The sequence below is a fragment of the Cupressus sempervirens genome, chromosome 11 (assembly GCF_028749045.1).
Source record: "Cupressus sempervirens isolate cs-2001-9-10 chromosome 11, ASM2874904v1, whole genome shotgun sequence".
In the NCBI taxonomy this organism is placed as follows: domain Eukaryota; kingdom Viridiplantae; phylum Streptophyta; class Pinopsida; order Cupressales; family Cupressaceae; genus Cupressus; species Cupressus sempervirens.
Genome location: NC_143128.1, coordinates 480,501,272 through 480,515,708, shown reverse-complemented (window position 1 = coordinate 480,515,708; position 14,437 = coordinate 480,501,272). Strand labels below are relative to the sequence as shown.

Genomic DNA, 14,437 nt, shown 5'->3' with positions numbered 1-14,437 from the left:
ATCCCTAACTTCCCTTACATCCTCTAGCTTCAACCACGTTTAATATGTTATCTTTCCACTCTTTATAATAAATTAGTATAAAATTAGACTATCTACATACTTTTTCTCTAAAATAATGATAACATTTAGCGTTTGGCCTAAAGATTCTAGAGTGTGTGAATCAAATAATAGTTCACAATGGTCCCAAGTTAACTAAGATCTCTTTGAGATTGGCCCTTCTATCTCAAAGCATTCTAAACAAATTATTTAGTTGACTCGAGTGAATAATCTTGTTTTCATAATCCTCTATTTTTAAGATTAAGAGACTTAAGTGACATTTGTGTCTCCCAAGACTTCATTTCCATAATTGCATTAACTATATAAGGGAAATGAACTAGTTGTCACCCATGTACACAATTGCCGCAATGTTAACCGTTACCTTTCCCCCTAATTACAACCTAAAAAAATCCCCTGTACTTGCATACAAACATGCTAGAACAAATCACCATGAACGCCAATAGTCACTCGCTTTGATCATTTTTTAGTTTTCTTGGTTGCTAATTGGTCCATTGGTGCAAAAAGTACTATTTTTTGGGCGAGCCGCTATTGGTGGGTCTTAGTGGAGGGTTTTGGTCGAACGTTTTAAAATAGCACTTTTAGACCACCTTGCACTCTACGAGTTCTATAGAGAGCTCCGTCAATGCGGGGAAGTCGAAAGGTTAGCTTTGAGCTCTTCACTCACCTACGAAGGTTCATCGAAAAAATTGACAAATTTTGATATATGAATTAGGAACTATAGATGCACGAAATTAGCCTGTTCAGCTACTCAATCGTTTCCCCTACACCAAATTATATCCACCAATTTCAATATTCGAGAATATCCACCAATTTCAATATTCGAGAAGCTTCACTTGTATAAAACACTGTGGAGACTTTCTATATTTAAATCCCTTACCTAAAATAAACACCCTAATAACTTTCTCCATCAACTAATTTCAACACAAAAATCCAAACAAAAAATTTATTACAAATATATTGATTTGTTAAATTGCTTCAAAATAATATGTAGATGCGTCATATTTGATGAAATTCCAAGCAACATTCACTTTCTCCAAAACATGTGATGGCTTGCTTCTAGAAAGGGTGATGTCAAAAGGGAATTGTGAAGCATAAGATGGTTGTGCATATAGGTGAGGAAGATGACCGACTAAGCAGGTTGCCATCAACCCAAATTGACTTTATATTAAAATTAAAAAATTAGCTTTAGTAGTTCAATACATTCAATGAGCTGTCCCCGTCCTTCTCCCAGCTAAGAATAACCATAGAAAAATAAACTTACGTGTCAGAACCATATGGCACGTGAAGTGGATTGATTCCTACATTGAAACAACGGCAACCGTACGATTGGGAAATCATCGGACGGCCCAGATTGACAGTCGTCGAACACTGTTTAAAACTGGGAAAAACGCGGACGCCAACTGGAATTCAAATCGCGCTTTATTTGGTCTGTGACAAGTTTTTCCTACGTTTTCATTGTAAAGTCTTGCTGCCAATTCTTGCTTTATGTGTCCTTTCAAAGCAGAGAAAAAGAAAAGTAGGCAAATTTTACCAGAGCACTTTATTTCTTGAGACCCTGAGTTCAAGTCTCGCAGGCGGAAGTAAAGAATTATTTCTCCCTCTTGTAACAGTTTTGTTTGGTGTCTTAGATTTCATCCAGAAATTTTGAGTTTTTTAATTCAACCGTAAGATTTAGGGCTGTTTTTGAGAGAAAGCTGTAAATTTTGATGTTAGTTGTTCCCCCAATATTGGATGAATGTGAGTATTTATGTTTAATAGTAAAGTTTTTGAACATTTGTACCTTATCCAGCAAACGTCGTTGAAGCTTTTGAGGATTATTTTTTCCTGCAGCTTGAAACGGCTGAATTTTGAAGATTTCCTCATTTATTTGCTTATGCGGGAGAACAATTGGCAACATCTTTTGTGAGCTGCGATTCAGGAAAATTTCCAGATTTTACGGCCATGGGAAACCAGACTCTGCGTTAATCCAGGTAGTTCTATATTTTTTTCGCTTTTCATTCAAGTCCAGGCGTTGTGTTTAGGGGATTTGAATTCATTTTCTTTTGCATACGAATGTTTTCCATCTTTGACTTTTTCTGAATATTTTTTAGTTCGAAATGAAAGAGAGTTCCTAACTTACACCAGTGCATAAGTTTTAGTGTGGAAGGGTAACTTTTACATTGGTGCATAATAAGGGCTGGGTAACTATTTCCTAAAGAGATGGTGATTTTTTGTATTTTTTTTTCGAACAAGCTATTTTTTCGCTAAGTTTCAAAATTTATATTCGTTATATCTGGTTTTGTTTAGTATGCGTGTATTTATTAGTTAGCCTTGTATTGCTTTTTCCTTGGAAGTGAATCAAACGAATACATTTGTTTCATAGTTTTAGAAGTATAATTTTGCCAACTATTTTGTTCTTGGTAAAGCTAAAAATTCTATGGCTTCTAAAGAGATCTGAATTTGTTGGAATACAATTAGATTAGATTGGGGCAACAAATGTGATTTTGAATTCTTGTAGAATCCTTGTTAACTATTCACCCTAGAGATCTAAGTCTGTAAAGTATTACGGGAAAGTTTGAGATCTTGTTTGTGTGCTAATTATGGGGAAAATATACGAAAACTCTTTGAATTGGCAAAACAAATTCAGCCCATTTTTTTGTCAATTCAGTGACTAATTTTAATCAAATAATGATTTATTCAGGCAGAAATCTTACATGGCATATGTTTCCATAATCAGTTTTTTATACCGTAAGAACTTATAACCTTTATTTGAGTGAGTTCAGTCTTCTGCCTCCGTGTATGTTGTCATGATTGCTCAGGAGCTGCTTGATATCAAAGAAGTAGGCTCCAACCGGTAGATTGAACTTTGTTATGGTTAGGAAGAATGAAAAGTGGGTTTGGACACAATCACATGCAGTTGCTAGAATTCCTATTTTCAGTAAGAAGGAATCGGGATGTGAAGAAAGAAAGTACTGTGATTAGATATTATAGTGGGAAAGAATTCCTTAAACCAGCTTTAATGGGCTATTATAGCGAATACATAAGCTTTAGAGTCTTTCACTCAACCTTGCAGTGAAATTTTTGGGAGGAAATATTAGAGGTTGGAAATTTTTAGAGCCCTTTTCTGTATTTAGAACTAGATAGTTTCAAGTACTGTATCCTAAAAATGCTCATCACAGCCTAAATTTTTACCTTTGATTTGGCTGGATTGGATCCTAAATTTATTCAGCACCACCTGCTATCCAAATTTGAAAGCTCCGACTGCTTTAATCTTGTAAGAGTAAACTTATTTTAAATGATTGGAGACCGGGCTATGGTAGATGAAACCGATTTATAGAAGCTGTTATATTTAAGATAAAGACTTAGCAGTTGGTATATATTTGATAATGCCTGTTTACAATTCTTTGTAGAATGAACACAAGTAATTGATATTATTAGAAGTAAAATACTGAACAGAATCCGAAGAAAGGGGAATTCAATGATACAGCCTCTTTGTTTGGCAAACTATATTGGTTAATGCTAGTCAAATTTCTTCAGTCTCCACTGTCTAGGAAAATTAGGTTGGAAAGAAGGTTCAAGTTTCTGCTATTCTCTATGTTTTATGTAAATACTGGTTTCATGTTGTTGATCACATTTTCTAGTCACAGTTCTGCTGATTCCTAGGTGTTGCAGAGCTCTGAATAACAACTCCCAATTTCTTTCTTCTTTGGATCAGGTCAGTTACACTGCTGTGCAGAGATCTCTTTGTATTTCTTATAAGGTGGGACTGAAGGGTGTGGCTTGCCTGTTTTTTCTAGGATCTGATTTATAGGTAAAATAAGAGGTTCTGAGCTAGTAAACAGAACTAGAGATAATAAAGATAAAAAATTCAAGGGTTTCAGAGAGAGGATAACAATGGCTCCAAGCAAGCTCAGAAAAGTAATGGGGACAGTTAAAGATCAGACAAGCATTGGGATAGCAAAAGTAGTAAGCACCAGAGCTCCAGATCTTGATGTTGCTATTGTCAAGGCCACAAGTCATGAAGAGTTTCCAACTGATGAGAAGTACGTTAGGGAGATTTTGCTCCTAACTTCCTATTCAAGAGGTTACGTGAATGCCTGTGTAGCAGGTCTGTCTAAGCGTTTGGCCAAAACACATAATTGGGTAGTGGCTCTGAAAGCAGTGTGGCTCATCCATAGGTTGTTGCGTGATGGTGATCCAAACTTTGAGCATGAAGTGCTTTATGCAACAAGGCGTGGTGCTCGTTTACTGAACTTATCTGATTTTAGAGATGACTCACATTCCAATGCTTGGGACTATTCTGCCTTTGTACGCACGTATGCTTTCTACTTGGATGAGTGTCTTGATTGTGCACTAAGTGATAAAAAACAATTCGGTAGCAGTTCGAGCAAGGTGGATACTACAGGATATAATGGTTATGAATATAGTAATGGAGATTATGGAAGTAATGGATACAATAGCTACAGGTATGGTCACAATGATTACCAAGCACGGAGGCAAGATGAAACTCAGCTTGAAAATGGTCAACGGATGGCAATTCGAGATATGAAATCAGAAATGGTTTTCGATAAGACACACCGCTGGCAGCGACTTTTGGAGCGGTTCCTTGCCTGTAGGCCAACAGGCATGGCAAAAAGCAACAGACTAGTTCAGGTAGCTCTGTATCTGATTGTGAAAGAGAGCTTTCAGCTTTATGCTGACATTTGTGAAGGGTTGGCTGTTCTATTGGATAGATTTTTTGACATGGAGTACGAATATTGTGTGAAAGCATTTGATACTTATTCAAGAGCAGCAAAACAAGTTGATGAACTAGCTTCCTTTTACAGCTTGTGTAAAAACATGGGTGTTTGTAGAACATCTGAATATCCAGAAGTACAGAAGGTTTCAGAGAAACTCCTTGAGACATTAGAGGACTTTCTAAGGGAAAAATCATCCTCTCGTACTCAAAGGCCCAAGAGTCCAGAACCACAGCCCAGTAAACCACAAAGTCCTTCAATAGAATCAAAAGAACCAGATGAGGATTTGAATCATATTAAAGCACTCCCAGCTCCTGGTGATGATTCAGAGAATGAACCCGAGGCACCGCAGGTTTTAAATCCAAAGCCTGAGGGAGATTTAATAAATCTAGATCAGGCTACATTTTCTTCTGAAGAACAGGAGAACAAGTTTGCTTTAGCTCTTTTTTCCAGTTCTGCGGAATCAGAATCTAGAGGGAGGGCTGCTGCATGGGATCAACAATTGGGTGAAACTGGAAAGGCTGGTTGGGAGCTTGCCCTTCTGGAGTCAGCTAGTAATCTATCAAAACAACAAAGCTCGCCTGCTGGTTTTGATCACTTGGTCTTGGAAGGTTTGTATGACCAAGCTGCAGCCCACCAGCAGTACACGTCACAGGTTTCTACACGTGGAAGTGCAAGCAGTGTTGCAGTGCTCAACCCACACACATCTTCACTCTTGGCATTGCCTGCTCCATTTGCACAGGGTGGAGGGGATCCATTTGCTGCATCTTTAAATGTTCCTCCTCCCTCTTATGTTCAGATGTCAGATATGGTGAAAAAACAGCAGCTTCTAGTCCAAGAGCAGCAACTTTGGCTACAGTATCAGAAGGATGGCATGCAGGGGCAGCATGGGATCGTGAAGCTGTATAATAATCCTTATGGCTTAGCTGCACAAAACTCATATCCTATAACTCCTTATGGCATGCCCCACTATGGCATGGTAGGGTATATGCAAAGCTATCCGACTACTTATTGATCATTTTATTTTAGCACAATTGATTTTTGCAGCATTTGATAATCATTGATGAAGATTGCCCAGGTCAAATAGATGGATATTTTGCAAAAGCCGAGGGGTATTGAGTGCCACATTAGCTGGATAGGTGCAAATACGGAGTGGCACGAAAGAGAAAACCATAGGATTCATATGTGGCATTTGCTCTTCTGTGGATCAGTTATTTGACAGTGCTTACAGATTAGCTGGGTCATGCCTATGTTAACCGTTGGGGTTAAGCAAGTTAAAGCAGAAAGGGTATTAAAAGGGCTCAATTCATCATGCAGACTGGGTGTTCTGATTGCTGAGCCCTTGTGATAGGATAGATTATACTATTTTTTGAAGGGAGCATAGGGATTTTGTTCATAGTGTGTTATGAATTTTCTCATCTCTCTGTGTACACTCTTTTAGTGAGAATTTTTGTAAAATTTCATTTGTAACATGCCACTTACATATGTATTGCTGAGTGACTTATTTTGTCTTTTGTTGCCATGTAAAGCATTCTATTGTGTTAAATGAAGCAGGTAGCCTTTCAGACTTGTTTATCCCATAAAACAAATAATTGGAACCATTGCTGTAGAATTTTAATTCTTGTTCAGAAATTAATGGTCATGCATATTTTATAAAGAACTCTGTTTCTAATTTAACCCCATGATCCATCATTACCATAGAAGAGAGAATTTTTACCTAGATCAAGGGAAATGAAATAATATTATAAAGTGCCATAGAGTGGCTTAGTATTGCCTCTTAGTTTTGAATTAATTTAATTAAATATTTATTATAAGTTTTAATTATATTAATTATAATTAATTAAAATTATAATATAATTATATTTTTATAACTAAAAAATTAAAATAATAAGTTAATTTTAATGATTATTATTTAAATAAATATTAATTATAATGATAACTAATATATTATTGTTGGAATTCTTTAGAATAACTGAGAGGGGGGTGAATTAGTTATCCAAGGTTTAGATGTACAAATAAAACTTTTTAGTACTAGTAAGATCCATAATTATAAAATCTTAACATGCATGCATTCATTAGATCATTCAATACCTTAACTTTGTAGGTTACTGTCCTAGATCAAAATAACTTTGCAGAAATGTAAATATGAAATACCATAAGCACATTTACACAATTTTAATACAAGGATTTTACGTGGAAATCCAATTTGAAAAAAACCAGTAGTAACATGCTACTAATTCTCACCCTTTTGAACTGATGCCCTACTAAAAGTTATAATACACACTATTAAATGTGACCTGGTTAAAAGATTTCAATCACTTATTGGAAATATAGATGGAGTAACTGTGAGGCGGGGGGTTGAATCAGTTACCACAAAAACAAATCTACAGATCTCTTAGATGTCTAATAAACTAGTTACTACTATTACTCGGTAAACATACAGAAAAATGTTGTAACTCGATAGATGTAGTGTATGTTAACTTTAACAGATCTTAAACATTCGCAGTAATTAACATGCAACCATAAAAGAAATAATATGAACACATGAGACACTAGATTTAACGTGAAAACCCAATATGGGAAAAACCACCAAGTAATTAGCTACTGATTTTCACTCTTCTGAAGTGAGCCCTGTTAGGAGCCAACCTAGTTAAAGGTTACAAAACACACTGTTAGGTGTGACCTTGTTAGAGGATTTAATCACCCTATTAAGAGTGGCCTTGCAAAAGGCCTTTAGAACAATTCAATAAAACTGTCACGTTGTTAAAGGATTTACAAATGACTGTTAAACCAACTCTGTTAAGAGATTTAGGAATCACTGCTACAACGGTGAGAAAGTAACAATGAAATGACTTGAATGAGATGCAACTGAATTGCTGATACAAATCTTTGTTTTGCTTCACTAGATCCTTCCTAATCAAATAAAACTTTGCTATTCCTCAAGGATATCTGACCATTTTTCAAAGTTTGCTCACACTTTCCTCTTCAAATAATCAACACACTTGCATGCTCACTCATAACACTTTAGAATTCTCAACTTGACCTTTCATATGTACCATACAAATTATCAAGTCGGCTCATTTACAAGTTACAATTGCCAATAATCATTACCTCAGTTGGCTACAATCATTACTTGAAATAATTAAACTTTATTTCCCAAACTAACAAAATCTTTCATTAACTAACCCTGCTCGGTAAACACTGTTCCAAAAAATGATTTCCAGTGTTAACCCACTTAAGCTCGGTTAACACTGTGAACCCTGCAAAATCCTTTGGAGATCGAGTGAACTTGGTAAACACTAACTTTCCTTCGTTAACCATGCAAGTTCGGTTAACACTAATTTCTGCCACAAAATCCTTCAACCCCCAAGTGAGCTCGGTAGATACTATTTGCATAGAGTAATTTTTAGTAATACTTAGTAGATTCTGAAATTTGCTTTGCTGACCAACTAAGCTCGGTAAGCAGTGTCTACTAACTGATATGACATTTGTGTAACATCAAAGACAACACACAATTAGACAATTGTATCCAACAATCTCCCTCTTTGGCATTGATGGCAACACAATATGTCATAGCACAATGAAATTTGAAAACAAGTCTTTCCCTGACAGAAAATTTCTCCTTAGATTTTATGCCACAAACTTCACTAATGCAGTAATCTCCCTCTGTAAAGGAATTACATAATTTCTTTTTCAAACAACAAACTGTCCCTTAATTCAAATTTCAGAAAGATATGACAGTAGACTCTCCCTCTTTGAGAACACATGCCAAAGACAACACATACCAAATGAGTATCAATGTACTTAGTACTGATTCATATGCAATGTTTCCATGACTATGTTGCATCAACTGATAGATATTCAACTTGGTTACTGTTGATGCATCACTAAAACTTTATTTTAGCGAGCTTCAGATAGGGGAATGACCCCTAACTTACCTCTTAGATACAAGAATACATCCTTAGGTAATGACTTAGTGAATATGTCAGCAATCTGTTCTTTTGTATGGACATATTCCAATATGATTTCCTTATCTTACACCAATTCTCTGAAAAAGTGATATTTTATTGCAATGTGTTTGGTTTTGGAATGCATCACTGGATTCTTTGATATGTTAATTGCAGTTGTGTTATCACAAAACATAACAATTGGTTCTTTGATCTCAACCTTCATGCCTTCCAATAACTGTTTGAACCAAACAATATTAGAACAATTCACTGCTGCTGCAACATATTCTGCTCTTGCTGTAGATTGGGATGTTCAATTTTTCTTTTTACTTGTCCAAGATACCAATCTCTTTCTAAGAAAAAATGCTCCACCACTTGTACTCTTTCTGTCATCAATGTTTCCTGCCCAGTTAGTCTCAGTAAACACTTTCAAGTCCAGATTACCTCCAAGTTTGTACCACAATCCATAATCTTTAGTGCCTTTCAAGTCTTTCAAGATCCTCTTGATTGCCATCATGTGATTTTCTCTACGTTTTGCTGATAATTTTGTCACTATACCAATTGCAAGAGCAATATCAGGCCTTGTATGAACTACATACTGCAATTTTCCAATCATTGGTCTATATAAAGTCTGATCTACCTTTTTGAATCATCATCTTTGGTAAGCTTTAGTCTAGTACACATGGGAGTTCCAACTGGTTTTGAATCTTCCATACCGAACTTCTTGAGTATTTCTTTGATATACTTAGATTGAGTGATGTAGATACCATTCCTTCTTTGTTGAATCTGAAGACCAACAAATAACTTAATCTCACCAAACATAGACATTTCAAATTCTTTGTTCATTTGCTTTGAAAAATCTTTGCATATATCATCATTCCTTGTAAACGAAGTATCATCCACAAAAATTTTTGCCAAAACAATTTTGTTATCTAGTCCTTCCTTGATGTACAAGCTATTGTTATCATTTGTTCTCTAAAAACCAATCTGAATAAGGTAGTTATGCAATCTTTCATACTATGCTCTAGGGGCTTGTTTCAGACCATACAATGCTTTGCGTAATTTGCAGACTACGTCCTTCTTGTCTAGATTAACAAAACCTTCAGTTTGCTCAATGTAGACTTTTTCATCCAGAATATCATTGAGAAATGTTGATTTAACATTTATCTGATATACCTTAAATCCTTTATATGTAGCATATGCAAGTAAGATCCTGACACCTTCCAATCTTGCAACAGGAGCAAAAGTTTCTCCATAATCAATTCCTTCTTCTTGAGAGTAGCCTTTACATACCAATCTAGCTTTGTTTCTTGATACCTTACCATCTTCATTCAACTTATTCCTGAATACTCATTTAGTTCCAGTCACATTTTTATCTTTGGGCTTAGGTACAAGAGTCCATGTTTTGTTCTTCTCTATTTGCTCTATCTTTTCATTCATAGCCTCAATCCAACTTTCATTTTCCAATGCATCTTTGACATTTCTAAGTTCAAAATCAGCAAGTAAACAAGTACCTTTTAGCTTACTTCTTGTCATAGTACCTTCTGATTTGTCTTCAATAATCTGATTTGGTGCATGATATCTCCTAACATACTTGGCCAATATAGGTTCCTTGCCTTTTAAATGAATTGCATTGTCATCCTTTTGAACTTCAACTTTAGGTTCTAGTTGCTCAGACTCGGTAGGCATTAGCTTGGTAGCATCTAAATGTGACTCGGGTCCTTGTGACTTAGTTTGAACTTCTTGCAATTCGGTGACTAATGAAGACTCGGGAGTAGAAGTCTCCCGATTGACAAATGTGTCTAGAAAAGTATCAAGTTCGATGAAAACAAATCTCCTGTAATCTTCTGGTTCTTTTTTGCTTTCTTCTTCAGTCCTTTCTGCAAACTCATCAATTCTAACATGTGCACTTTCTATGGTTTTATGAGTAGAAAAATTCAAACATCTATATGTCTTACTTCTACAAACATTATCGAAGAATATACCTTCATCACCTTTGACGTCAAATTTGTCTTTTCTAGATTCTTTAAAGATATATCATTTACTTCCAAATACTTTCAGGTAACTTACATTGGGTTTATAGCCATACCATAACTAATAGGGAGTTTTGAATGAGTCCTTCAGCTATACTCGATTCAAGATATGAACTGCAGTGTTGATAGCTTCCTTCTAGTATTTGATAGCAATGTTCTTTTCAATCATTAAAGTCCTTGCACAATCCATGATAGATCTGTTCCTTCTTTCAACTATTTCATTCTGCTCAAGAGTTCCATGAGCTGATACCTATCTTTTGATTCCTCTTTCAATGCAAAAGTTATTGAATTCATTGGAAATGAACTCACCTCCTTTGTCTGATCTTAGGCATTTCAATCTTTTCCCTATTTCCTTTTTCTACTCTAACCAAATACCATTTGAACTTCTCAAATGTTTCTGACTTCTCTCTCAGATACATGATAGTCATCATTCTAGAGTAGTCATCAACAAAAAGAATGAAGAACTTTTCCCCAGTATAGCTCTCAATTCTAATAGGTCCACACAAATCAATATGCACAATTTCCAAAAAAAATTCAAACTGATAGTTTTTACTTTTAAAACTATTATTTCTCATCTTACCAATCTGACAATTCTTGCATAGACTAACATCAAGTTTCTTTATACTAGGAATGCCTCTTACTTTCCTGAATTTTCTTATCTTTACCATATTATCAAAATTCACATGACATAACCTTTTGTGCCACAATCAACTTTCTTCAACTTAAGCAATAAAACATGAGAACTCATCAAGTTCAAGATAAAACAAGTTACCTTTTGTTTGTATGCTTGATCCAATCAGCTTTCCTTTGTCATCCAGTAGTCTTACCTTTCCATGCATGAATTCCACCTTGAATCCAATATTGATTAGCTGTGCCACACTCAATAGATTATGTTTTAGTCCTTCAACCCAATACGCTTTATCACATACAAGTTCTTTGGTTAATGAGATTCAGCCTCTTCCTTTTATGCAACAAGGTTCATTATTACCAAACCTTACACTGCCACCATCATAGTCTTCAAAATGTTCAAACTTAGTTTTGTCACCAGTCATATGATGAGAACAACCACTATCTATGATCCATGTATCATTTTTGCTCACATGAGAGATAAGTGCCATCTTATCTTCCTCATCATTATCAAATTCATCTTTCACAGCAATATAAACAATTTTATCTTCACTATTATCAGAATCCCTAGTCTTTAGCCATGAAACATGTTTTTTTACCTTTTTCCTTGAATGATTTGAAGTGTTTCTTGCCATTGCTCTTGTGACCTTTCTTCTCATCCTTGTTTTTCTTATTTGGGCACTTGGCTGCAATATAACCAATTTCCTCACATGAAAAATATATTAGAGGAACCTTACCTTTATATTTTCCTTTGCCTCTAGAATATTTCCTTGCTAGTAGAGCCTCAACAACCTCAAGATCCCTGTCAGAGATTTCCTTTGATTCTTCTTCACTTTCTGACTGAGTGTCTTTTATTTTCTTATCTTTTTCTTTGAGTGAAAGCTTGGCTTCAAATGCTGATTCAACATTCTTGGAAGCTAGAACATAATTATTATAGTTATCTAGCTCAAATGCAATCAACCTTCCTACTATGGCATCCAAATTTATCTTATGATTTGCTTCACATCTTCTTTCTTGAATTGTAGATACTCTAATTCTATAAATGGGAAGCAATGTTCTAAGAACTTTACTCACAACAGTTTCTTCCTTGATATCTCCTCCAGAAGCTTTGATTGCACTGACACTTGATTTGACTCTTTCAACATATTTGGCAATATTTTCATCCTCTCTCATTCTGATCTGATCAAATTGTCCTCTTAGACTTTTTGCTTTGGCTCTCCTTACATTTTTATCACTTCCATAGATATCCTTTAGCTTGTTCCACATTTCAAAGGCAGTTTTGCAGTCCTTGATATTATCAAATTCTTCATAGCTTAGGGCAGATGCAATGTCTATCATCATGGTGTTATGAGTCTTCTTCTTAGCAATGTCATTAACAGATAGTGTACTAGAAAGAGTTGTATATTTTTCATCATAAAATTTCAATCTTGTATCTCTAATGGAAGCCAGATGAAGTCTCATCAGTCCCTACCATGCTGAAAAGTTATCCCTGTTAAGCTTTGGAATTTCTCTGTTGTAAGACATCCTGATCTTTAACTTAGATCCTTGAAATCCTTTCTGCAAGCACCAAAAGCTCTAATACCAATTGTTGGAAATATAGATGGAGTAACTGAGAGGGAGGGTGAATCAGTTACCACAAAAAAAAAATCCACAGATCCTTTAGATGTCTAATAAACTAGTTACTGTTGTTACTTGGTAAACATACAGAAAAATGTTATAACTCAGTATATGTAGTGTATGCTAACTTTAACAGATCTTAAACATTATAGTCATTAACATGCAACCATGAAAGAAATAACATGAACACATGAGACACCAAATTTAACGTGGAAACTCAATATGAGAAAAACCACCAAGTAACTAGCTACTGATTTTCACTCTTCTGAAGTGAGCCCTGTTAGGAGCCAACATGGTTAAAGGTTACAAAACACACTGTTAGGTGTGACCTTGTTAGAGGATTTAATCACCATGTTAGGAGTGGCCTTGCAAAAAGGTCTTTAGAACAATTCAATAGAATTGTCACCTTGTTAGAGGATTTACAAATGGCTGTTACACCAACTCTATTAAGAGATTTAGGAATCACTGCTACAATGGTGAGAAAGTAACAACGAAATGACCTGAATGAGATGCAACTAAATTACTGATACAAATCTCTGTTCTACTTCACTAGATCCTTCCTGATTAAATAAAACTTTGCTGCTCCTTAAGGATATCTGACCATCTTCAAAGTTTGCTCACACTTTCCTCTTCAAATAATCAACACACTTGCATGCTCACTCATTACACTTTAAAATTCTCAACTTGACCTTTCATATATACCATACAAATTATCAAGTTGGCTCATTTATAAGTTACAATTACCAATGATCATTACCTCAGTCAGCTACAATCATTACTTGAAATAATTAACCTTTATTTCCCAAACTAACAAAATCTTTCATTAGTCGACCATGGTTGGTAAACACTGTTCCAAAAAATGATTTACAGTGTTAATCAACTGAAGCTCGGTTAACATTGCGAACCCTACAAAATCCTTTAGAGACCAAGTGAATTTGGTAAACACTGACTTTCCTTCATTAACCATGCGAGCTCGGTTAACATTGACTTCTGCCAAAAAATCCTTCGATGCCTGAGTGAGCTCAGTAGATACTATCTGCACAGAGTAATTTTCAGGAATGCTTGGTAGACTCTGAAATTTGTTTTGCTGACCAACTAAGCTTGGTAAGCACTATTTACTAACTGATATGACATTTCTGTAACATCAAAGACAACACACAATTAGACAATTGTATCCAACATCACCATGTTAGGAGTGAGCTTTGTTAGAGGACTTTAGAACATTCCATTAGAATGTCACTTGGTTAAAGGATTTGCAAATGATTGTTAGGTCAACCTTAATCCAAAGGATTTTATCCACACTAGTGCAGTTGCTAGAAAGTAATAGTAGGACTTGATCTAATAAAAACTTACAACTCACTTGCAGTTTAGAAGTCTCTGTTTCAGTTCTCTATTCAGCTTGGCATTCATACTCTTCATCTCTGATAGTATGTTCACCCTT

At 35.4% G+C, this 14,437-nt stretch overlaps 1 protein-coding gene across 4 annotated transcripts; it reads left to right on the top strand.

The window, feature by feature from the left end:
• Nucleotides 1-1,511: 1,511 nt before the first annotated feature.
• On the top strand, nucleotides 1,512-6,294 carry LOC149530470 (putative clathrin assembly protein At2g25430). 4 transcript variants are annotated; one of them, XM_089808570.1, is made up of 3 exons: nucleotides 1,512-1,637; nucleotides 1,888-2,027; nucleotides 3,834-6,294. In XM_089808570.1, exon 3 carries the CDS (start codon nucleotides 3,931-3,933, stop codon nucleotides 5,785-5,787), a length of 1,857 nt encoding a protein of 618 aa, XP_089664696.1. In that variant the 5' UTR covers nucleotides 1,512-1,637; nucleotides 1,888-2,027; nucleotides 3,834-3,930; the 3' UTR covers nucleotides 5,788-6,294. The 4 variants fall into 4 exon arrangements, with proteins under 4 accessions (XP_089664696.1, XP_089664694.1, XP_089664697.1 ...); XM_089808568.1 differs by having other exon boundaries at nucleotides 3,752-6,294; XM_089808571.1 differs by having other exon boundaries at nucleotides 1,512-1,794.
• Nucleotides 6,295-14,437: the final 8,143 nt, after the last annotated feature.

Bases quoted from the DNA above. Each gene is read 5' to 3' on its own strand.
- LOC149530470 (XM_089808570.1), top strand. From the start codon at position 3,931: ATGGCTCCAAGCAAGCTCAGAAAAGTAATGGGGACAGTTAAAGATCAG.